The 26099-nt window shown below is 38.4% G+C and overlaps 1 protein-coding gene across 1 annotated transcript in view; it reads right to left on the minus strand.

The window, feature by feature from the left end:
- PDE1C (phosphodiesterase 1C, calmodulin-dependent 70kDa) overlaps positions 1-26099 on the minus strand; it is a 93192-nt gene that overhangs the window by 24497 nt on the left and 42596 nt on the right. The window contains exon 8 of the mRNA XM_011925696.1: positions 2173-2241. Within this exon, the coding sequence (XP_011781086.1) occupies positions 2173-2241 (69 nt within the window). The remainder of the gene's footprint in view (positions 1-2172; positions 2242-26099) is intronic.

Here is a 26099-nt window from a genome sequence, read left to right on the forward strand (position 1 = left end):
AAAAAAAAAAAAAAAAAAAGCTGATTTCCTCCTGATGCTCTGTAGTCCCAAGAGCATAATAACCTCAAGCAGATACAAGATGTGAGGGGCTTCCAGAGACTACAGAGCAACGTCTCCTCACTACTAAAAGCAAGTTAGTAGAGTTGAGCAAACCCAAACTTTAAGATGAGGCTTTTTTTATGAGGATGATTCCCTTCTGTGTAGTCATAAACTAAATGGGAGGCTGCTCACTCGTGCACCATGTACCCAGTTTAGAAACATTAATGCACACCCAATAAGTGCCTGTCACCTTGGCAGCACTGGTGGCAGAAAGGAATAACACAGTCCTCATCATGGAAAAAGCTACCTATCAATAGACGACAGGACTTATAAGCAAACCATTGTAGTGCACTGTTAATTCCACCCAGATGATTTTGACAGGACTGCAAAGAGAAATTAATAAAGGGAAGAAGAGAATAAGGAGAATCTGAGGCAGTCACAGAGGTAAGAAAATTTCAAGGGTTATTCAGCGGATGCAGAGTCCACTTGTTTGACTTGGGTGAGAAAGCTACAGAAATTGAAGTTAAAAAAGCAGGCAGACAAGTCATATTTCATTTAAAATGCCACTAACTGTAAAATGAACTATTTTTTCATGTACAACCAAGACAAAAAATGCTGCTAATTGAATTATCACACACCATTGACTGCAAAACATCCCAATCTAAAATGGGTTAAGATGCAAGGCAATGTGCCTCTCAGAATGGATGAAATGTGGTAATTCTCCGAAGAAGAAATGTAGAGGTGAATTAACACTAAAAAAAAACAAAACTGTTTTTTAAATAGAAAGATAAATTCAAACCAAATGTATATATCATTTTTTCTTATCAAATCAGTAAGGTATTGAAAATAATGTTTAGCATTAGCAAGGGGATCGTGAAATGGACAAACTCATGCTAAAACCATACATTAATATCATCTTTCTGAAAATCACTTTGGTAATAATGTGTCAGGAACCTAAATATGTATGTATTCTTTGAGCCAGTAATCTTACCTAGAGGAACCTATGGTAAATCCATACTTACAGACTCAGAAGATTTATGTACAAGAATGTAAGGTCACTTATAAAATGCATGTTATATAAATGCTAAATTATCAATAGATATATAAATAAACTGTGGCATACTCATAGAAATGTTAGTCAATTACTGAAATATTTGTTAAAGTACTTAATAACATGAGGAAAATCTCATAATATAGTGGTAAGCTTTAAAAGGAAGGAAACAAAACTCTACATAAAGTATTACTCTAATTCAATTCTAGAGAAAAAGTATTTAATAAAGACTGGAAGGAGAGGTAATCTTGGTTAACTCTGAGTGGTAGCATTATTGGAGACATTTTTCCTTCTTAAATTTATTATGTTTAAAATTTTCTTTGTTGATGGTATTTATCTTTTATAACCTTTCCTTACCCCAAACAGATGCGCTTTTCCAAATTCTGCTTGTTAAAATTAAATAAAAATTAAATTGTAGTTGAGAATGTAAGCACATGCACGGAGACAGAATGATCAATAGGTGCCCCTTACATTAAACAATACTCATACTCGATCCTCATGAATACTCATGATTTGCCAGTACATGATAGATTGGGTCGAACAGAAGTCATACATGCCTTCCATATTTCTCAATGGTAGAGATTATTGTGAGCACTCTGTCAATACTAGGCCAAATTTACAAGCATTATTTCTAATTCTTATCTTTTCTCAGACAGATGAGAAAACAGAAGTTCCAAGAAGCTGAAGAAGCACATGTGAGGGAGCACACAATTTGAACACAGCAAAGCCGAGATTTAAACCTGGGTCTCGATCTCACCACAGGCTCACACTACTTCCCTTGCACTATCTGCCTCTAAAAGGCAGATCCTTCTGTAACATGTCCAGATGAACATCAAAGAGGACCAAAATTCTATTTTTTCCATAGGCGAGTGGGGGAGATTGTGAACCAAGTATAGAAATATTTATGTCCATTCCTAGAGGGACCTCACTAATTTGGGTGACAGAGACAAAGCTCTCTGATAATGTGAGTAGACTGGATAACTGTGGGGCCAGGTTCTCAGTTTATCAACTCAATTCCCGAGAAACTAGTCCTTTCCATTGTCTGTGGTCACTAAGATAATGATGCAATACTGTTTACCCACCTGGCAATGTAAGGCAACTTGTGGAGCTGGTGCTTGGGGCTGGTGAGCTGTGAGAATGCCGTTTTATGCCTGTGAAGAGGAAAAAGAGGATAAGGAAAAGTAGGATAGTGGAAAGACCTGTTGGACAAGTAAATGGTCATCTGAAATGTTATCAAATTGGGGTCTGAAAACAACGTTTAGAAGCAGGTTAGGTGAGGTTGCAGGGTGGTGCATATTCTGTGGTCCAGAAAAGCTGGGAGCATCGCCTTTGCCTTTATGTGTGTGACAGTACTCAGTTCCTCTGGCTGGAAGGTTGCTATGCTGGAACCAATGTGCCGCTGAGCAATGCTACATTTTAGGATCACAGGGGAAGCTTTCTAAATATGCAGTTGCCTGGGCATCACCCCCACAGTACAAGGGTGGAGGCCCAGCACTGATGTTTTTAAAGCCCCTCATTCTAGTGTGCATCCAGGATGGAGGACTATCTGAAGAAGGAGAAGTTCTGATTTAGAATGAGGGAATCAGGGATTTTGTCCCTGTTTTATCCTTATAGGCTTTGCTCGCTATTGGAGCTCAAGCAATAAACTGGATCTCTCTGAAGCTCAGGTCTTCATCTACAAAATGAGAAGAACACCAATTGCGTCAAAGTGTTCCAGTAAGGATTAAAGGAAGCAAAGTGTGTCCACTGCTCAGGAACAGTGGGAGACTCCACAAATACTCGGTTAGTGAGGTTTCTGAGTTTCCTGGCAACTGGCAACAGAATTCCTACGAGGAAGAGGATTATCTTTGTTCTAATAAACCCTTTGATGGGTCACGAGGCAATGAAAAGTCAAACCCCAGGATGGGCTCAATAAGGAGAGAGCAGAACAAAGGGACAAAGGGAGAACTGGGTGGTTCTGCCAAAATTTTTACTTTTTTATATATATGTATGTGGGTGTGTACATATATACACACGCATATGTTTACATATAAATATAAACACCAAGACACATATATGCATACATATCTTATATATAAACATAAATATTTATTTATTCATTCATTCATTTATTTTGTCATCCAGAGTGGGAAGAAAGAGGCCTGGAAGCCAGATTCTAGCAACACGGCAGATGCCTGCAGTCTGAGCTGACAGAAATGCAGAGAGAATTCCTCAGCAGAGGATATCCATGAGTCAGTGTTAGGTTACTTCTGTTAGGAGTCCCCACGAACTTCTCAAACTTTTAGTTAAGTCTACTTTATATGCAGAGGCCTAGTGTAAGTGGAAGCTGTGCTGATGGAGAAGACCCTGTGTGTCAATACAGTCACCAGTAAAGATAACTGGAGAATCTGAAGACTGGGCAGTGTCAGAGGAAGCAGAGACTTGGGGTTGGAGGTGAGTGGGAGAGCGGTAAGCTTTCCCTACCCCAGAATCCCTGGGGAAGAGTGGAGACATGCACTTTGGATGACGTTTGAGATCATTCCATTTTATTTTATTTTAGTTTAGTTTAGTTTATTTTTTTTGAGATGGAGTCTTGCTCTGTTGCCCAGGCTGGAGTGCAGTGATGTGATCTTGGCTCACTGCAAACTCCACCTCCCAGGTTCAAGCAATTCCCCTGCCTCAGCCTCCTGAGTAGCTGGGACTACAGGCGTGCACCACCGTGCCTGGCTAATTTTTGTGATTTTAGTAGAGATGGGGTTTCACCATGTTGGCCAGGCTAGTCTCGAACTCCTGACCTCGTGATCCACACACTTCTGCCTCTTAAAGTGCTGGGATTACAGACATGAGCCACTGCACCCGGCCCCATTTTAATCTTAAACAACAGGGTGCCAATCCTGACATTCTATGACAAACGCCATCGAGACAATAACATATGTTACTGTTAATCATTATTATTGTTTATTTCTTTTCTGGCAGCAGTAGTAGTAAAAATGGAAAACATAAAATTAATCCAAATAGCTCAGACCTACAAAAACTGTGAATTTGTATGAGGTGAAGGGCACTGTATCTGGCGGTACTTTATTTCTCTGTTTTCCAGGTCTCACAGATGCCCTGAAGGTCAGAGTTGGTGGAGAACACGGAGGGTCTGACCCTGGCTGTAGCTGTGCTTCAGTTCTTGAACCTCAGTTGAGTAACTCAGTTACTCCTGAGGTGATTTTTATAAATATGTCTTCCAAGGTCCTTGATTGGACCCTGAAGCAGAATCTCCAGGGAATAGAGCCAGAAATTTGAATTTTAACAATTTCACCAGGTGAATCCAATGATGATCTTGTAGTCTGGCACTTCCCTGGTCTAATGAAGTGTCCTGGAGACTCCGGGGTGGAAGATTCACACAAAGTGATACTCTGTGTCAAAGCCAGTGCTGCCACTCTGCACAACCCCAGCGGATGCTGGTCGCATTGTATCCTACACAAAGAATGGTGGACCTTGGGTGTGCAACAAATAGGCCCTGTTAGGAGGCACTACCAGAGGGCACATCTGTGTCTTTTACCTTGTGATCCAGAGCCGTTCCTTCTCTGCCGGAAATGCCTCTGTGTCCCACAAGATTTTTTACTTGTCTCACTGGACCTTTGGGATAGGTTTTCTCAGCAGTAACACTGTGACATTTGAACTGTACAGTTCTTTGTGGTGGGGGCTGTCCTGTGCACTGGAAGATGTTTAGCAGTGTCCCTAGCCTCTACCCATGAGATGTCAGTAGCTCCTCCCTAGTCATGACGATCATAAACGTCCTCCAGATGGTGACAAATAATCCTCTAGAGGCAAATCCCCCCACATTGAGAATTGCTATTTTAGGTTGGAGACGGGGCTTCAAGTTTTTATTTACAGATGTGGTTCCCAATTTGGCTGCTTGGTCATTGCTAATAGTCACTTCCACACATTAAGCAGTTACTGTGGCCCTGGCGCCATATTAGGTAGGCACCGTGAAATATAGATTTGTTGTTGTTTCTGATGCTAACATTCTGACAACAAAATTATCCCATTTTACAGGATTTTGAGACTATTTTTGTCTCCAAATATTTTAAGTAACTTGCCTAATGTTACTGAGTGTTGGGGGAGGAGGGAAAAACTTAAATCAAGATCATTCAAAGTTCAAACTTAAGGAAATGTTTCCCCTGACACTTGCTGCTTCTTAACCAACCCATTATCTGGGTTTCCTTCAAGCACAGTCTCCCAAAGTCATCTAAGAGGAAGAAAAACCTGGGACAATTATTTTAACAAAAAGAAAAAACAAAGCCAGATTCCCAGGCCTCACTAAGCTCTTGGAGTCAGCATTTCTGGAGGTGAGGCTTAGGGACCTGGGTATTTCACAAGTGGTTCAGGTGATTCCCATCGCCAAGCAGACTTGGAACACCTTGTGTGGTAGAAATTTCCTTCTTTTTGTCTAACTAACGAAAAGTGTGGCATTCTGCTTTCTGTGGATACTCTTGTGAAGTTGAGAGAACAAATTTAATGTTGCCTATATGAGTACATGAAAAACTACAAAGCGCTCAGTGACCACAAACGTTCAATGTTGCTACCTGTAGAAACATCTACTATTGCCAGGTTATTTCATAGAAATGCTTGGTGGAATTAAAAAAAAAATAACTGACTATAATCTTCCAAAAGCCTGCAGGTTGATAGCTTTTTGTAGAGGTAGTTTTTCATCCCCTTAGTATCTTCTTTGCAAACACTGAGAAGGGAAGTTCTGGGAACCTTGAGTCAGTGAAAAAGCAGAACTGCAAGCCCTTCTAGAAATGCTGTTATTTTCTCTGTTTGCTTGGTGAGATGCCCAATATATCAGGAAAGGGATGAAGCCATCCCACCCCTCATAATCATGAGTTATAAACAGGTAGCAGGCGGCGATGCATAAAATAAAACTGGTTTTGATTTTGCCGTGGGCCATTGGGGGTGGTTAGGTTCTGAGTCAGCCTCTCACTGGCTTCCAGTTCACTGAGGTTGTGTTCTTGAAATCACTTTCCATGAAGAAGCTATCAAATTACCTATCACGTTACTCCACTCATGGGAGTAATACTCAATATATCTAAGTTTCATTTTCTAAAGTCCTTTGCTCTTCACCCTTCCCTTGCTCCCTCCCATGTCCAGGAAGAACATCAGAAACCAGGTGGGAACAGCCAGTCTCGATCCAGCTTCTAAACTGTACTGTACGATGCACACAGAAGGCTTCAGACTACCCATCACATGAAATAGGTTCTTGGATTCATTGTAGAAATCTACTCTGTCAGTGGTTTTTAGTCCTGGCTACATGTTAGAATCATCTGGGGAGTTCTTAAACAATATGCTGACACCTGACCTTCACCCCAAGATGCTGTTTAGTTGGTCTGGGTGGGACCTGGGCATGAGGACTTTTTAACTTTCCCTGGTGAGCCTGATCTGCAGCCATGAGATGCACCGCCTTCATGAATACCCAGAGAAGATGTTTCTTTCGGTTGTCGGGAGGGAAGCCTTCTTTCTTCTGAAACAACTGGTGTGCTCATCCTCACGGATGTGAATCTTGTAAATGGTTTCTTTCCATTTAAACTTACGATTCCAGAAAGCTTAGACCCAGTTTATGACATAATGCTAGGAATCAGGGGAGGTTGATTTAGACTGCACATCTGCATATTAATATTTGCCCTGGTTTGCTCTATCTATGCTAGCTCTACTTTATGACTCTGGTTTTATTCTTCTTTCTTAATCATTAAAAAAGCAATGTATTAAATTTATATGAGTTTAGAATTCTCAAATATTTTATAGATGAGGTAAAATAAAAACAAATGAACAAACAACTATGTCAATGCTGCTATTGCTAAATTTCATTTTCCTCATCTATAAAATTGAGAAAACATCAATGTCAGGACAATAATTGTGAGTATCAAGTAAGAGCACACACATGACAGTGCTTAGCAAACAGTGTCATACAGTATAGTGTTTATTATTTGTTTTAGAAAGGCGTGTGTGAATGTGCATGTGCGCATGCATGTGTGTGCACGTGTGTGTGTGTGTCTAAGTAGGTAATCTGTCATCTTTGGGAAATAAACACTTCAAGGTCAGGAATTACGTTGTCCTTGACTCACAGCATGTGGCTATTTAAGGAGTAAACAACCCAATCCGTCAGCTTGGGGCAGAAATGTCACCACTGCAGCTTGTGTGACTTGAGGTATCCTTTGACAAACGAATAGCTTTCAGATATTTCAAATTAATGTACTTGTTTGGTTCAACTAAAGGGCAGTGAATCCAATTCATCAAGAGTCTAGAGAAGAGGACAGTGATAGAAGTGTCAACTAAGGCTGCCCACCTCAGGGTGACTGCACACCTAAGACTCGGGACTTCACAAAGTTAGTGCTGAAGCACAGTGATTTGCAGCTTAACCTCAAACAAATAATTTCCCTTCTGCAAAATGGGGTTAGCCTGGCCAAGCCTATGCCTGCTGGGGAAAGGGTGATTTAAGAGCCCTTGAGACCAAACATCATCATTATTAATGGTCTGGCAATAGCAATGTTATTATAGTACAACCAAATCCCACAGGGCAGAGGAGGATGCTGAAAAGCTGAGGTATGAACGTTTCTGTCAACTTATTGGCCACTTTCAATCTCTCTGTTTTTGCATATTATAAATGACAGACCTCTGATCATTATTGTTGAGCATATCTGCCAACATCTTCTTTGTGTTCCATTTGGGCTGGGGCGGAGGGCAATAAGCCATTGCCTGAAGCCTTAGAACAAATCATCACTTTTGCCCTTTACAGCTTTGAAGAGAGACCATCAATAAAAGTCCAAGTTTTGCTTCAGTCTATGGGATCACTGAAAGAGTCTGGAGGTCTTCAACACCTCCCCCCCACCACACCACACACACACCGCCCTAAGAGTTATCAACCAAGAGTATATAAATTAGAGCTGCATACTCAGAGTATTTATTTTTTTTCCTCCACAATACAACCACCATCAATACTAGGTTTGGTTTTGTGTAATTTGAATACGCCTGTTCATCACAAAGAACAATGATTAAAAACAAGAGCTATTCAGAGATACACCACCACAAGCTATTTAAATGTGGCTTTCAAAATATTTGAATATGCTTTGAACTTGAATTGGACATGTGAATGAGGAGTTCAAAAAAAATGTTCACAACCTATGACCCAGTAATGGTATATCTAGAAATCTGTCCAATGGAGATATTCAGAAATGTGACAAAGCCTTATGCACAAAGAGCTCCATTGCTGCTATTTACAACTGCAAAAAATAAAATAAAAGCATATAACTTAATTGCCCAACAGCAGAGGGGTGGTTAAGTAAATTGCGCTAGAGCCACAGAATAAAATATTATGCTGCTATTGAAATTATATTGATGGAGAGGTTAAAAAACACTCACAAGAAAATGCTTACAATCCAATGTTGTGTGAACAAACCATAATTCAAAATTAACTGTACTATACGGCCTTAACTGTGTAAAAATGCACAGCAAAAGATCATAAGAAAACAGAGTATCTACAATGATTAATTGTTGGATGGGGTATCACAAGTGATTTTAAGTTTCCTATTATACTGTCTACACTTTCCAAATTGAGTAAATTCTATTTTTACTTTAAGGAAAAAACGTTAAAAATATGTTTCAGTGAATGGCAAGCATGGCTGCTTTGCAGGAACATCACACTCCCCTTCATCAGAGCAATACTACCATGCAAAAACGATATACCAGGAGGCCTTGACGAAGGGGTGGTATTTGTGTTATATGCAGTATCAACACTAGAGGGTTCTCTCTCTGGGGCCGGTTTGAAGGCATCGGGCTGGATGCTATACAGGATGTAAACCCGTTATATCCCACAAACAGGAGTAACGAATGACTACACAGAGTCCCTGAATCATGATGGCCCAACTTAAATTTTTGGACTTTGTGATGATGCAAAAGCGATACACACTCAGAAGAAACCATATATAACCATTCTGTTTTTTACTTTCAGAATAGTATTCAATAAATTACATGAGCTATTCAACACTTTATTATAAAATAGGCTTTGTGTTAGGTGATTTTGTCCAACTCTGGGATAATGTAAGTGTTCTGAGCATGCTTAAGGCAGGATACCTAAGCTACGATGTAAACATAGCTGGTAGGTTAGGCATATTAAATGCATTTTCGACTTATGATTTTTTCAACCTACAATGGATTTATTGGGACGTGACCCCATGATAAGTCAAGGAACATCTGTATTCCCTAGTCAGACTCCTCATGTTCATGGCCGGAGCAGGAAAATATTGCCAAATATACCCCTTTCAAGAGTAGGGAAAGAAAAAGTTTGCAATTCAGAAAGCTAGCATCACAGGGCTGTAAAACCATAATATCATTGTACCCTGAAGAAAATTAAACATATGGAAGCCAGCTTAATTCCACGAATGCTGAGATTTCTTATGCCTCTGATGAGCTTCTGATAACCCATTTGCTTCATCCCTCATAGTCAAAAAAGGTGAAATGAAACATGATAGAGTCATACTCTGTGTATGTCTTACAGAGTGCAGGCAAAGGCACTTGGTGCCTGGGTATTATGAGGCGTTTCAGGGAATACAAAAGAGACAGATGGTTGACTGAGTTTGGACAGCCCTATATCTGAGACAGAACATGGACAACAATGGGAAACATTCAAAGGAAGAAAAAGAACAGACTTTTCATTTATCCAATTCCAATTAAGAGGTTAACTCATTGTTTTTATTTGGTAATCAGAAGAACATACAAGTACTTATGCATTACTAGATGCTGAGGGAAAATTATACATTGAAGGACTGTCAGGCTCATCTGCAATAAATATTTACAATAAACACATCATACATTTTTCTGAGAACAGCTCAGTATACTCTTTTCTACATGAATCCTTATGATTTAATTTTGTATTTGGAGATATGATACTATGGCATTTGGATATGTTGTTTAAGCAGCATCTTAGGGAATGGAACACTCTTCCTTAGAATGGATGGCCATTCTTTTCCCCTGTGATGTACAAATGCAAATTACAACCTGCATTTTATCTGCCAGAAGTGTATTTCACATCATGGAAGTACACTCTATCACTACTATGAAATCCAAACAAGTCCTTATTACCATGTTCCCTTTTGGAAGAGCATTCTCAGAACATATCCAGAAATCCCTTCCTTATTCCTCCAAAGAATGGTTTATTCCGCTAGATATTGGTTGAGGTTTGGGTTTTGGTTCTGCTTGCCTCTCTCTTTTGAGTCTTGCTAAATGTTCTTGATATTAATCCAGATATTTCTCACAAATCCAGCTGAACAGCAGCAATATCTAAGTCTGAAGAGATGAGTTGAGTTTTCCATTCACATGTGGCCAGTGCCCTCATCAGGAGAGAGCCTACAGATTCATGGTGAGTAGGGTCTCTTTAGGATGCCATGCATTTAATGCATAGGGTGCTATGCATCCTAAAGAGAAAAACCTTGTGAGAGCAAAAGTTGTGCTCTACACTAAGGGAGGACAATAACAACATCATATTCGCCTCTAAGTGACTCACCTTGCTTTGGGTAATTGATTTCCCATAAAGATTTCCTTTTTTCCTGCTTCCTTTTCCCAAGCTGTTTCTGTCTTCCCATCTATCCCCAGTGACCTTTACACCCAAAACTTTCCCATATGAATTACATGGAACAAGGTGCTTTTATTTTTCCCATTATTTTGTGTTTGTACGTGCTAAAATGATACTGCAAGCAGAATGGGTTATCTGGGCAGAAGCAAAAGAAGGAATTTGTGAAGGGTAGAAAAATGGGAGAAAAAAAAGGAAAACATAAAGGAAAGAGTTTGAAAAAGGGAAGACATTTGAATTAGATGGGGGGAATCTGGTTGTACAGTGGGCACAAGAGCTGATAAAAACCTAACCAAGCTCTACAAATGAAAATAGCAAATATATTTCTGAAAATTTTCCAGCATATAAAATTGTATAAAAATATCATCAAAGCAAGAAAAAAGGAAATGTATACTCTATAGTTCTACCTCTAGAGTTATTGGATGATACCTATGGCTGTAGGTTTTTCCTATCCATCTGTATATATTAATATAATATGTGACTATATTTCTGTACCATAACACATATACCCACTCAAAGACAAGGACAGTAGTACACAAATTCTACTCCAAGATAGGTCATGAGAGGGAAGCAAAGACTATACAATGATGTATCTCCAGGGCAATCTATTTAAAACCCATTCTATAGCCATTGGGTTTTAATGGGCTTTATTTTAAATGAATTACCCTGCACCATAAACTGACTGAGAAATGCTCCTGTAGGTTCAGAAGCCAGCACTCATGAAGAATACATGGGTGAGGTTCAGGAATCATGGCTGAACCTGACCAAAGCTGAGAGGATGTGTCTCCAGTTGGCACTGCCTCTGGCCTGCAACAGCCAGCATTCACCCCCCAAGGGGGAGAAGGTCTCCTCAGGGGAGACTGAATGAGTGCCCTGAGCGAAATGAAAGGGCCCATACCCCACTCCCTGCTTCTCCTGGCTGAGCAGATGGCAACCCAGGCTGGGTGCAAGTAGTTAGTGAAGCCAGCCATTGCCAGGGTTAATCCACTTCTGCTTGGGAACAGAAGCCAGAATAAACATGAATTCATGCCAAATATGTCTGGCAATATTTTCAAAAAAAATGAGTAGGGTGGGGGTATTGAAGAAAACAATCAGGAATTAATAGGGTTTAAACTTGACCATCATACATCTTTCAGTCCAGGTCATCCACTGCACAATCGTTCCTTGTTCAATATAAAAACAAGATGCTTTTTCAGTGGTGCAATTCTTGCTTAATTCAGACATTCCTGGAGAAGCAGCCAGTCTTTTTACAAATGTCCAAGGAGAATCTTTAGAGGCCTGCTTCCCATTTTTCTAATCTCCCTGGGAACATGTTCATGCCCAGATAAACTGTCTAATGTAAATGACTCTGGTAACATTCTAATTCTAGTGTCACCTCCGTGCCCACCAGTGTCTTTGGTGAGAGAGAGGAAACCTTAAAAACTAAAATCTGGCCTTGGGAGGTAATATGTCTCTTGATTCTCAGAGGGAGGTTTTATAGGAATATTGTCACTGCTCATTACAATTTTTTTCATTAAGTTCATTTTCTAGTGATAATGAGGCCTTTAATCATGGATCACAGTTGATAAATTATAAGTATTACTTTCCATTTGTTCATGAATAAGATCCAATATAACATCGTTATTGCGTCATTATGTTCTTTAACATCTAACTTTGCCACGGTGTGGTGCTGTACCAGATCACATTATTGGTGGAGCAGAACTATGCAGTGATTCCTCATGCTGTACACAGAGAATCTCCTATTTGCTCTAGGTGGGTCTGTTTAAGGTTTTAAAGGTTTCCACTTGGATTCTCAGTAAATCCACTGATGTTTTATATAGATTGGTGTCATCTTCCCTTTTGGAAAGACATTCTCAGATAAACCCGGTTTTATTGTTTTGTTTTGTTTTGTTTTTTCTTAAGTCAAGAGGCCACAGAGAAGTTTTATTTTTTTCATAAATTTGGCTGACAATTTCTCCCAAATTACCTGCAGTTTCCCATCTCTTATAATAAGCTATTTGTGTGAGTAGGGTATGCCTGCATATACTTAGAAGATAAGCCTTTAGCAGTGTACTTGGCATATAGGAGAAGTTGAATAAATTTTCAGGGAAATTTGAATTTTGTTTGCATTCACAAGTGGATAGTGGAATTCAGTTCGATGATTTCGAATGTGTTTCCTGAATACTGACCGTGTTCCAAGCACTGTGGTGGGCCAGCACTCCATCTCCTGTGGGGTGTGTGGGCATCTCAGAATCAGAACAAAGTTTCCAATTAGGAAAAGCAACATGTTTCCTGAATTCCCTAAATTCTCTTTATTTGGGATAGAACACTACATATACAGACTTCCAATCTTAGAATCTTCTTTATTTCACTATGAGAAAAAGATTTCATGCTTTGTTTCCTATTGTTTTTCCTAGGCTCTGTGGGGAATGTTACAAAGTAATTTCCATCATCAAAGTCTCTGCTCATAGGTTAAAAAAGAAGAAAATATATTATATTATATATTATATTTCTATCTATCTATCTATTTATCTATCTATCTATCTATCTATCTATCTATCTATCTATCTAAAGAAAAGTGACCCATGACAGAAGTGATATTAAAATAAACAGTATCCATACTTCCAAAATATGGAAAACAAAAATTGGTCTCCAACTTTTGGATGACTGTCTCACATCCCATGATAACGTTGCTTTTTACTTTACACTTTTGTATCCAAAGGCATGGTTCCAAGTGGAAAATATAATACAATGGCTTAAATTCTACAAATGAATGAACATGTGCTCTAGGTTATTCTTTGGCTTTCAGATGTTTAGATATCATTTTACTGTTTAAGTATATCAGATCCACAATGGGATCCTGTCAAATGTTTTCAGTAGTTTTTAAAAGCTCCAAAAATGAAATGGACAGTGGAAGAAAGTCCATTTGAATTTAATGGGTTAGAAACAGGTCTCTTGCCTGCTGCCGTAAACTAATAGGGCTCATAACCTAAGAAAGATTGGCACAAATAAAACATGGAACAAAGTCCTCCATAAGAATGGGTCATTATGCCACTGAAATGGACCACATTAACACAACTTAAATGTAGCGCTATTTGGTGACATGGGGACCCAAATTCAAGGGCTAACTCAATTTGTCACATTTTACCCAGGGATGTGTAGAGTGCGTGGTTTTGTCTGTGGTAGGTCTGTCCCTATTGCTGTCCCCACATACTGCTCAATTCAGGTGTGTAAGTCCTTGCTCTGTGTGTGTCAACCAGAGTAAGATGCCATCATCTGTGCAACAGAATGTTTGTCCCAAATTGTTGCTCAACTTGAAGAAAGCTGTTTTAAGAAAATTAAAAGACCCCAGAAAATAAGCTAGAGCTTTGGAAATATTGCTCTTGCAGTCAGCACTAATTTGGAATAATTACTTTAATGTTTTATCAGCTCCAGCATCAATTCATAGCATCATATAATATAGCATTTTGTATTTTTAATAGATAACTTTGCATTTTTACTCAATATCCCTTCAAAACACTTTTTAAAGATATAAAGCTAAGAGTGAGATACATGGAGTTTTGTTTTGCTTCACTGAGAGTTTTAGGTGAAGTTCTTTATGGAATGAAATTCTCTTTCCATTCTTTTTCAGCCGTTTAATAACTTAAAGCAAATGAAAAACATTTCAATTTTTATTGGTGCTAGAAAAAAATGGCTATATTCCTGTATCTTTTTCAAATGTCGTTTCTTTTTGCTTGTTAGATTATAAAATGGAAGCTGTAGACTTTCTATTTTGACTGGCCAAAAAGCTCCACATATAAAAATACAGAATATAAATGAGGTAAAAGGTCCAGGTTCCAAGGTCAAAAATTGACATACTCTTTGTTATATTTAATTTCAATACAAAATCATACCACCTCCAAGCACACAGTTTGCAAACTGATGTCCCATGGATTGAATGCAGCTCACAGGCAGGTTTCATTTGATTAGCACAGTGTAAGTTTTTGAGTTGTCAATATGTAAAAATTTGGAGAGAGCTTATATCAAATCCTAGGTATCTAGGACCCCTATCCCCACACAGCTCAAATTCAGTAGCTGCCTACCAACTACCCTGTTTTGACAGCACCCACCCTCCCCAATTTCTCTCAGTCCCCATTGCTTCTTCTTCTCTTACTGATACAAAGGCCCTCCATGAACTGCCATTTACCACAATGACTGTGATATTACATGGCTTGCTTTATTCATTTACTTGACCTGCTAGACCCCTGAAGTCATTTGAATTTGTGGCCACATTATGTGGTGAGGTCATTGTTATGAACACAGGGAGCACAACAGAAAAATCTAAGTGTTTCTCCGAGGCAAAATATAAAGTTGACAGAAGAAATCTGTTCAAATATCAGCATGCTGTTGTGTATTCTCTACTACAAATTTCTTTAAATCTTTCTGTTGGGGAACATTTTGGCAAGGCAAAGGTCCTGGAAGACCACATACAGTCTCTTTCTTTCTGCCTGAAAAAATGCCAATATTTCACCTTAGTAATAAAAGGATGTTTAAATGTCTGTTCTCGTGCTTTTTCATGTATAAATTAAATCTGTAGTGGGGAATACACTTAAACCTATTGCCTAGCGCCTAGCACTCTTTCTTTCTAGTACTAATCCCCACTTCATCACCAGCATATTCATGTGCTTTCCTCTTGGGAAGGACACAGAGATTCCTGTGTGACCAACAGCCACATTTTAAGAATCACTTTTATCTAAATCACATCAGACTCATAAAATCACCCTTTACTGGCACTCCCTTAGATCCCACCTGTAATTTGATCTCAAGGGGGCTGCAATGTTATTCTCTTTCCATGCTACATCTACTATTCTTATTTTTGATTCATGCTATTAATCCACTTCTATCTTGTATTTTTAAAAACTCACTAAAATGCAAAGAATTATCTGCTATATCTCCCTGATACTAATTCCCTTAGCACTTTACTGAATAAAAAGAAGAGTGATGAAGTGAAACCACAGATATCCAAAAGAAGATGGCTAGCCAGTGGTAAAAATTGCAGTAACCACTTAGTTATGGATGCTACCAGTGAAAACAATGGGTTCCTACTCAACAGTATGGTCATCAGCTAAACATTCAGGTTTATACTAATGAATTAACATATGCAATAAATTAGCCATCAAATAAAGATTCCTATGGAATAATCATTTTTAGAAAACAAACAGAATTCTGTATTATACAAATGGGAAAGAAAGCATAAGAACAATTTTAAGTCTGAAAGGAAATTGGAGAAAACAAATGTTCCTGACAGGAAAGGAACCAGAGACTGGAATCATCATTTTTGCTGTGATGAATGTCAGCATGGCTGTATCGTCAGTAGCCAGTGCAAAAATGACAACATTTAAAGTAATGGCATCGACAGTCATAAAATGGCAATTACTGTGTGTGTGGCTTTTTTCAGGCCTCTCCCAGCATATCCAGGATGTCCATTCTCATCAGGCCAGACAGGTGCCTTGAAAGCCAGGTCATTAGCAAAGGATTTTGAGGATGTCCCTTCATGTTTTGTTTCTGTATGAGTAAAAATCTCAAGTTGTTTGGTTTGCTCAGGGGAATGTCCCCCAGAGTTCTAAGACCTCAAACCAACCCCCAAAGAGTCATCCCCTGGGAGGAGATGGTGTGAGAGAAGGCCAAGGGTTGGGGGTGGGGGCTTGTGTGTGAAAGTTGTACACCTTCTCCAGATATGGGTCTTTGTGGAAGAAGGAGAAGAAGGAGAATGAAGAAGCTCAGCTAGAATGATGCAAGACATTGGCAGCCTCTTTTATTGTCTATGAGGTCTTTTTTACTCTTCTGAATCTGAAAAAAAGAAAAAGAAAAAGAAAAGTGTCAATGCTGCCTTTCCCCCCCCACCTCCACCCTCCAAGTCTGAGGAGAAGAAAATCTAGGGGACAAAAAAAAATGTGAGAACCAATTAAACATTTCCATACTAGTCATTGCTATGTCCCTTGTAACAAGATTTGTTCTATCCATAAGGGGAAAATCTCAGTGCAAAACTGTAATAGCAGTACATTTGAAATCTTGATTAGCAAACATTTGGTCATGCAATAGGGATAGTAAGCCACCTTCCTTTGGAATGGAGATGACGGTTTTGTTGCCAGATCTGGTCAATCTGTCTCAAGGGTCAGTGGGATTGGAAGAAATCAGATTCATCTAATCCCAACTGTTTTCATATCACAAGCAATGCACCTCTCTCAGAATTCTTGCCCCATCCTCAGAAGTTTCCCAGAGACATTTAAAGCAAGATGTATCCTAGCCCAAATCATTGTGCAGATGGGTGAATCACCTGAGTTCTCCACTGGACTCAGAGCAAGGGGGTGGAGGAAGATGACAAAGACGGAAACAGGACTAAGTTAATGAAAATAGATAATATTGCATTTTTTACAACTGGTATGCTCTACCCCATGTAACTTCAAAGGTCTTAGGCAGAATTTAAAACAAGAGCCACAACAAAACCACCATATTATTTCTTCCAATTGGCATTGCATGCTCTGCAAGTCATCATGCCTTATAGTTAGAAAGTGTTCCCTCCTATGCAGGGCTCCAGTGGGCTTGGACTTTAAGAAGGGTAACACCATTATCTACAGAGATGTTAGAAGCCTTTACAGGACAAGGAAAGTTTCCCATTCAACTTTAAAGACTAAGATACTCTCCTAAGATTTAGGTGAATTTAGCAGAAAACTCATTGGGAGATAGGAGAACTCCTTTTGATCTATAGTAATTACAGTCAATTCTCAATTTTCCAGGGGCCATTGATCCAACCTTCCTGCTGTTCCTCTAACTTTATTATGTTCTTGATTGTTCATTATGTTTACCCTCCATTAACACCTTTACCTATTTGAGAGGAATAACAGACAAAAGTGAGGCTTCAGACCAATCACTTTACTCCAATACAAGCACTGATAAACTTGCCAGTGAGAGAAGGAGGTGAAACAAAAGCTGAAATCAAGGATGAGAAATTTCCCATTGATGCTGATAGTCTATGCACAGTTTGGTCCACATGGGAATTGCAATGGACTTTGTCCTTAGTATTCTGACCCTGCCATTATGAAGTTGGGATCATAGGGTATGAGGCTTCTTTTAGAGAGTCGTCATAATACTAACCACCTTCAGAGATGTTCCCTGACCCTCAAATGTAAAGCCCAATTTTGTTAGGGTGACAGAAGTTTGGGTTTGATTTTTTAGTAACAGACCCATTGGTTGGAAGGAAGCTAGAGACAGATAGCTGGGGACAGCTGATAAGGACCACTGTTTAACTCAGTGAGCCCCACCTGGCCAACAGGGAGAGTGATGCACCTCCTGCAGACTGGGTTAGCAGAGATCCACGGTCCAGACTGCTGGGTCCCAGAGATGGAAAGAGGTCTATCCAGGGTCTTAATGAAATCCAAAGGCTGTTAAAAGGAGATATTCCTCCATTTCTAATCACTGCTTATGGGTGAGAAGGTGGAGTGTTCCATCTGGCTGTGGATCTCCATCCTCCCCTCCAGCTTTGGGTCAAGGGGTGAAGGGAAAGGGTGAATAAAAGAAGTTTATGTGTTTAAGCTGTGCCTGTGTTCATTATCATTAAATACAACCAGCAATAAAAGAACAAGAAGCATATGTTCTATAGCTGGGTCTGTGACCTGCTGACCTGTGTGATCATTCCTGGCCTTCCCAAACATATGCCCTCTAAAAGTAACTTCTGTTTGTGAATTTCTTAAGGCACTTAAGAAATACCCTGCGGTGGCTCAAGCCTGTAATCCCAGCACTTTGGGAGGCCGAGACGAGCGGATCATGAGGTCAGGAGATCGAGACCATCCTGGCTAACACGGTGAAACCCCGTCTCTACTAAAAAATACAAAAAACTAGCCGGGCGACATGGCGGGCGCCTGTAGTCCCAGCTACTCGGGAGGCTGAGGCAGGAGAATGGCGTAAACCCAGGAGGCGGAGCTTGCAGTGAGCTGAGATCCGGCCACTGCACTCCAGCCTAGGCGGCAGAGCGAGACTTCGTCTCAAAAAAAAAGAAATACCCTAAGGTCCTATGTCATAGCTATCTGCAAAATAATATTCCAACCCAGACTGCTGACTTTTTGAGAACAGGGAAAATACCTGTTTATAACACTTCTTGCATGTAGTGCAGTGCCTGACACATAGTATATGCCCAACAATTTTTTTTTTAATGAAAAAGAAGAGAATTGAATAAGCATGAGGAGGATGGGACTGATAAGGTTTGGTGATGAATGGGAGGTTTCCCTCCACCTGTTTTCTAATTTTGACTTTCACAGCATGAAACGAAAATTTAAAAGAAAATAATAAATACCCTAATTATATATTTTATTCAATAGTAAGGTATGATATATCAAAATATTTACAATCCCTATGAAGAAGCTCAATTATGGGTGGCTTTCTATGGAGCTAATCTCACAGAGAAGGAACACCTGCTATCCAGGCAGCTTTGACATGGTTTGTAAATCAGGCCCGGTCCTCTTTTCACTCCACATCCTGTCTTTCATTGTGTTTTGGTTTTATGTATTTGGTTTCAATATCAACTGAAATTAAGTAAGCATCAGCAAGACTACAAAGTATATGAAAATGAGGACCCTGAAGACAAAGTGTTAATAGGCCACTCTGTGTGTAACTGGGATGCATGACTTTTTGAAGGCCACAAAAAGTAGTTAAATCCTTCCACTTTTTAAAAAGTGACTGATGAATTGAAATGGAAACTTTCTTGCCACATCTTGGAATAATTCAAGAAAATATATTTAAGTGCTTGTCCTTTTACCCAAGACTTTTTATATCTCACAAGGTAAAGCTGTGAGGACTTTAAATCCTGAAGTGCAAATACATGGTATATGAATTCACAGAAATGTATTTAGTCTATGGGAGCACACAATCATGTTTCAGCAACTTCATTTAGAAAATTGGGAGATGGACTTAAAACAATGTGGCCTTATTTATGGTACCATGCTATTCCCACAGGTAAGTGCAGATGCTGGATATAGGTCTTAAAACCATGTGATTTAAAGATGATTAGTTTTAGAAGAAGATTGAAGTTCAAGTTAACATGACTTGATTCTAAAAATGTGTTTATCCATTATAATGTTTATTCCTGGATCACAAATGGAGTGTCAATGAGGCAGCCCTCATAATAATTTGTCACTGGGCTTAAAAAATATTTTAAATGCATTTCTCTTCCATTTTTCTTGGATTTGATGTTTCAGCCTGATTCAACTATAACCTCAACTCAAAAAAGTAAGCTGACTTGGCTGAAGAGAGAGCTGGGATTCAAAACCAGATTTTCAGGTCCTAGGAACTCTGTACCGTAGCTGCCTCTCTATGGAGTCGACTTTCTACAAAAACAGCAAAGTGGTACAGCACTCACCTGACAAGTTATAAAACTCTAAATAGAAAAAGAAAATGAATAATAAGTGTAGAGAAACCAAAACCAGTTTTAAATGTCATGTAAGACTTCTATTGGACATATGAATGGGTCCTTTTTTTTTTTTAAATAAGAAGAAAACACTAAGAAAAAACAATTTTAGAGTTATCTGTTAGGCTTTATCCAGGTATGGATTTAATTGTCCTAGGTCACAAGTACATGACAGCTATTTTAAAGGGTTATTTTCAACATGTGCCTGCTTTCTCCTTGCCCTAAACAATAGAGCATATGATTATAATAGGATTATTCTAAATGAATTTTCACTACAAATAATATCCATGCTACAGCTCTGCTAAGACAAAATCCTCTCATCATGTATTATTCCAGCACAGAAAAATAAAACAGAAGGACAGATAGACAGACACATAGATAGATAAACCAGATAGATAGATAGACAGATACATACATACATACATACATACATAGATACATAGATAGATACATAGACAGACAGACAGATGACATTTGTGGGAACGTAACTTCTTAAAACCTTGCCTATGTCATTAACTGCTAAAATTTACCCATTTGATCCAAACACACAGATCAAACACAGAATAAGGACAGTACAAGAAGGGAACGGTTAGGTTAGTGCAAAAGTAATTGCGGTCTTCACCATTACTTTCAATGGCAAAAACCACATCTGCTTTGCAGCGACCTAATAGTTCTTAAGTCCAACCCTTTCCCTCTTTGTCTTTCCTTTTGCTCCATTGCATCTGTGCTACCACTGAAAATAACAATGATGTTAAACTCTTCCTCTCTACCCTTGTTGCTTTCTCTCTTTCATTTAGCATGGTCTTTCTTTCCAAACATAAAATATGTGAACAACTGTCTCTGTTCTTCTGTCCCACACTGCCCAAGGTATCTTACTGCTATCATGCTCTGTTTTAAGAATGTAGCACATTAACACAAAGAAAACGATTAAAACACTGAACTCTCTAAATGCCCCCAAGGCCTGGCCCACTTTTAGCAGACAAGTAAAAGTCAGGCATATGTAACTCCTACAACTCCTCTGATGGTAAGTCAACATCCCTGATTCACAGAGGTGCAGGTGAGGGTACAGGTAAGCACCCATGTCTGCGCAAAAGAGTTTTGTTTCTGATCAGTCTTTGAATCTGTGAAGTCAGGAAGAAGCCGAGGACCATAAAGAAAGTCCTTCAGATCAAGTAAGTGAGGCTTGGATTTTAGACCTGAAACATTCTGACTACTCTTCACTTTTTTCTCAATTTTATTAGTTCAGGAAAAGCAGAAAAGATTCTAAATGAATGAGAAAAACAAACATTTTCTCATGTTTTCACTATGGCTCCAGGGCATAGAATAAAAATAGCATATATTGTAGGGGGCTAATATTTAAGAAACGTAGATCTCGTCACTCAGAGAGCAGGGTGCCCATCAGTGGAGAATGCTAAGAAAAAATGCAAAGGCAGGAAGCTTGAATACTTGCTGAATATTGCATTTTAATAGCTTTTTTGAGCATGTGGGTGTCTAGACAATAAATGACATTACCAATGTAGACAGTGTTAGGTTCTGCCTTTGGCACATATTTACTTCAAAGGTACCTGTTATTTTAAATAATTTTTATAATGCTAATATGAGTTTCTTTTGGCAAATGTATTGTTACTTGTGTTTCTCAAATCCCTTGCACAGAATCTGACAAAATATCATTTTTCTAGGAGAAAATATTTATTTCATGATTACTAAGTTTTATTTTAAACATCCTAAACATCAGTATTAAGGAAAAAAGAAAAATCACACCTTGCCCCATAGTTACAAAATTCTAATTCCCTCTGTCAAACCAGATTCCTTTACAAATACAGTGGTACATTAATAGTTCCACAGAGTATCTAGAAGACAGAGTGAAACAATGAAAGCTTATGTAGCAATAACTGCAAGGGAAAAGCTGTTCAGAAAGTCTAATTTTATCATTAACAAAGAGTTCACTATATGCTTTTATTTGATATTTCTAATATGTAGTTATTTGGTAAGAGACTGGGATCTAAACACCTATATAATAAATAAGAATTGATGTTAGAAATTTCCCTTAGTACAACACAATTTATTTAAACCCATCAATCTCATATATCATATAATATATAATGTTAATAGAATCCACATATTATGGATTTGTTAATAGATTTTCCCTCAGTCCATTAAAAAAAAAACCCAATTATGTTGGATTTAAGCATCGCTGAATTCACAATAACTCTTGTTGTTGGTTCAACCTACAGCACAGCTTCCAAAATTAAGTAGAAAATGACAGTGAAGTATCCAGATCAAAAAGTTTAACCAAAAAACCTTTTAGGGTTTAATTAGTGAAGTTTTAGCTAGATGCATGAGAATGACAGACACCAAAAAATAGTATTACAATTCTCTACGGATTTTTTGTTGTTTTCCTTGGACAGGGACACATGCGTATATGTATATATGATTTAAGATATATGTAATATAGTTTATCATATAGGTTATATATTATATAGGGTATAACATATAGGGAATATGTTGTATATATGATATATAAATACATTTTACATGTTATATGTCATATATGCATCATATATCAGACATATATGATTCATATACCATATGTATCACGTTTGTATACTACAAACGTGAATTTCCAGACACAAAAATCTACAAGAGGACAATGGTAGTCACCTGCCATCTTGTTCCTTTATAATTCCTTTATATTCATTATCTACCATCCTTGAAAAGCACAAGGACATTCACTGAACCTGAAAGTATATAAAAAATGCATTGATTTGAAATGGATGTTTATAAGCAAAAGCGCTAACTGTTCTGATTCACTATGACTCAGATGAAATGCTAGAACCATGAATAAGTAATAGGCTTTGTACTTCCATGCTCCCAAGAGCAGAAGTCCATAGCAAAAAATGAACAAGGTGCTTTTTCAGGCTAATCCCGTTTGGCCACTTCCCACTCACATATTATGGATTGGTTAATAGATTTTCCCAAATCCATAAAAAAACTCAATTATGTTGGGTGTAAGCATCACTGAATTCACAATGGCTCTTGTTGTTGGGTCAACCTACAGCACAGCTTCCAAAATTAAGTAGAAAATGACAGTGAAGTATCTAAATCAAAATGTTTAATCAAAAAAATCTTTTAGAGTTTAATTAGTGAAGTTTTAACCAGATTCATGAGAATAACAGACACCTAAAATAATATTACAATTCTCTCCTCCATTTATTGACTCTTTGTTGTTTTCCTTGGACAGGGACATTGGAGTGGAGAGTTGAGATATTTGCCAAACTACTTGAGAAAATAAGGTTGTAAATGCTTTAGAAAACACATGCTAAACAGCAGCATTTCCTTACTATTGATGTTCCACATGACATAAATATGTGAAGTAAATGGTCCACAGGAGTTTTCATGGACAAATGGCTAAGGGAAATGGGATATTAGTCAGAATTTGTGTTCTTATGATGACTTAATTGGAACCCAAAGCACTCCAGACATTTGGTCCCTCTTTGCTCATGAAAAATAACCTACACGGATGCTGGATTCTCATGTTGAAAGCAATTCCTTCATTAAAGAAATGCCTACTTTTTGTCAATATATAGAAGGCTGCAGGATGCCTTCCCAGAACTAAGAAATATTATCGTTTGAGACAGAAACAAGTTTAAAACCTAAAGGATGGGATTAACTATATGTAGAAACTGCCGCAAATTAGCAGATTTTGACTTCAGTGGCATGACCACTAGTGAAGTATATTACAAATGATTCATTTCTAAAAACAGTTAAGCACTGGAGTTACAAAGGGTTAATTTTTAAGGTAAGGAGAAGAGAGTCAAAGTTACTGTTATGGCAACACTGTCTTGGGTGTGAGAGAAAAGGACAGTTTTGTAACAGTTTGTCTTCCCAGTTCACATTCCTTGGCCTATTTCACACATCACATGATCTGGGCACACCTTCAGAGGGGTGTAGAGCCAGTGAAAATCTGGTAGTCTAAAGTGGACAAAAAATGAGAAAAAAAATTGAGAACATCTACCTTAAAAACAATGAAGTATTGTCAAGATTAAGGCCCAGAAAAGCAATCAAAGATGACTGAAAGTGAACAATAATAATAATCTACTCCAAGATATTAACACATCTGATGGCTGAATTAATGTGTGGCTGAAAAACAGGCAAGAAAAGGGGTGCCATAGCGGGGTGCCTCTTGCACTGTCAGGATATAGAACATGCAAGATGACCCATATTCACTCTTCATGGCAGGTCCGTCCCAATGATAGAAACAGATTTCAAGATATTCTGTCTCAAGATCACAATTCATCAACAAAGTCCCCTTACATGTTCAGTTCAGCAGCAACCTTCTGATACAATTTGACTTTCAAAAGTAGGTTTTCCTTCAAGAAGAAACCACCAACTGGCCAGTTGATATGAGGATTCCAGTGTATGTGCAGTATATATTTCACATTGTACACAAGTAAACTGTCAGTCAAAACCATGCACTGGTCACAAGTACTCATTTCAGTGTCAATAAATCCTCTCCAGCATAATCAACTCTTCCTTCACTGTCAATATGGAATTCCTTGTTCTGCCATTGTGTGGAGCTCTTCTGGCTAATCAGCAAGCCTCTCTTTCTAATGATCACATATCCCCTAAGCTTCCAGATGAAGGAATTTTGTGTTTCCCAAATGAGACCATTCTTATATAAATAATAAAATGATGAATGGTAAAGTAAATTTCACTAAAAAGTCCTGTGCCCAGAATTCTCAAAATGCCAAACATTTTCTATTACGTGTAGTGACACAACATAAGCTAGGGTAGAAGTTTGAACAAAAATGGTCACTAAGACCACCATCCTCTAAGAATGGTAAATCCATTAGAATTTTGTCAAAAATCACATCAACAGTTCCTTAGAAAGAAATAGATCTTTCAGCAATTGGGAAGAATATTAAAGGAATTACAAAATTCTCCATAACATCTTCTACATCTAGGGGGTATAAGATTAATTCAAGTATGAGTGTGCTGAAGACAAGTAAGCGTGTTCAAGTGTTGCTATGGCTCTGCATGGACCAGTGCATAGCCAGTGTCAACAAGTGATAACAGGAAGCCCTATAAGAAGAAACAGTAGAGATTGGAAAACTGAAGTGATAAAATGAAACATCAACCAAAAGGAAGGTTTTGAGGTATCTAAAATAGGGCAGTTCTTTATTCTGGCATATAAAAACAGTCCAAAACCATCATCCTAAGTAGTATGGGGACAGTGTTTTTGGAAAAAAGAATAATGTGAGTATGATTCCTTGAGATGAGAAAACTGAAACACAGGTGTCCATGTCGATAAGAAAACTGACGATGCCCTCAGGGTCCGTATAACCAGTGAATGCACACCTCCTGAATAATGGTCATGTGACAAAGCATTTATCGTTTCTCAAATCTCTGGAAATGAACCTAAGACAGAAACAATCTCTAGTAAAGACATACATGTGTCTCAGTTCTACCCACAGCCTGCTGTCTGACTCTTTTCTCCCCAGATCTGCAAAGCAGGGCACACCTCCACATCTGTACAGGCCCCCTCTATCTTTCACTACCAGCTTCATCGAAGAGCAGGTCATGATGCCTCACCCTAGAGGTAACTAACAAACATTTTAAAAAATATGAACATGATGAAAATTAAGTACAACTCAAGTGTTAAGTTGTATCCTTCTGCCGTTTTTATTAATGGCTTGGCAAATCAATTCAAATAGAACAAAAGATATCTTAAAAGCTCAGAGTTATCTATTCCAAATTTATTTATGTACTCTATTTCAAACTAACTTGTTAGGAATCATCTATTGTTAAAAAATTAGGAAAAAAAAAACAGAAAAAACACATACATTTCTTCAGGTGACCCCTCTGAGCCATGTAGCAAGTCAAGGTCATGAGATAACAGCCTTGTGAAGAATTATATAATTTAGATATGATTAGAGGCAAATTCCTATAATGTACACAACAACCCTTTTGATCACAGTTATTTGTTCTATGCAAACTAA

Source organism: Colobus angolensis, unplaced genomic scaffold (assembly GCF_000951035.1).
Source record: "Colobus angolensis palliatus isolate OR3802 unplaced genomic scaffold, Cang.pa_1.0 Scaffold652, whole genome shotgun sequence".
NCBI classification, from domain to species: Eukaryota; Metazoa; Chordata; class Mammalia; order Primates; family Cercopithecidae; genus Colobus; species Colobus angolensis.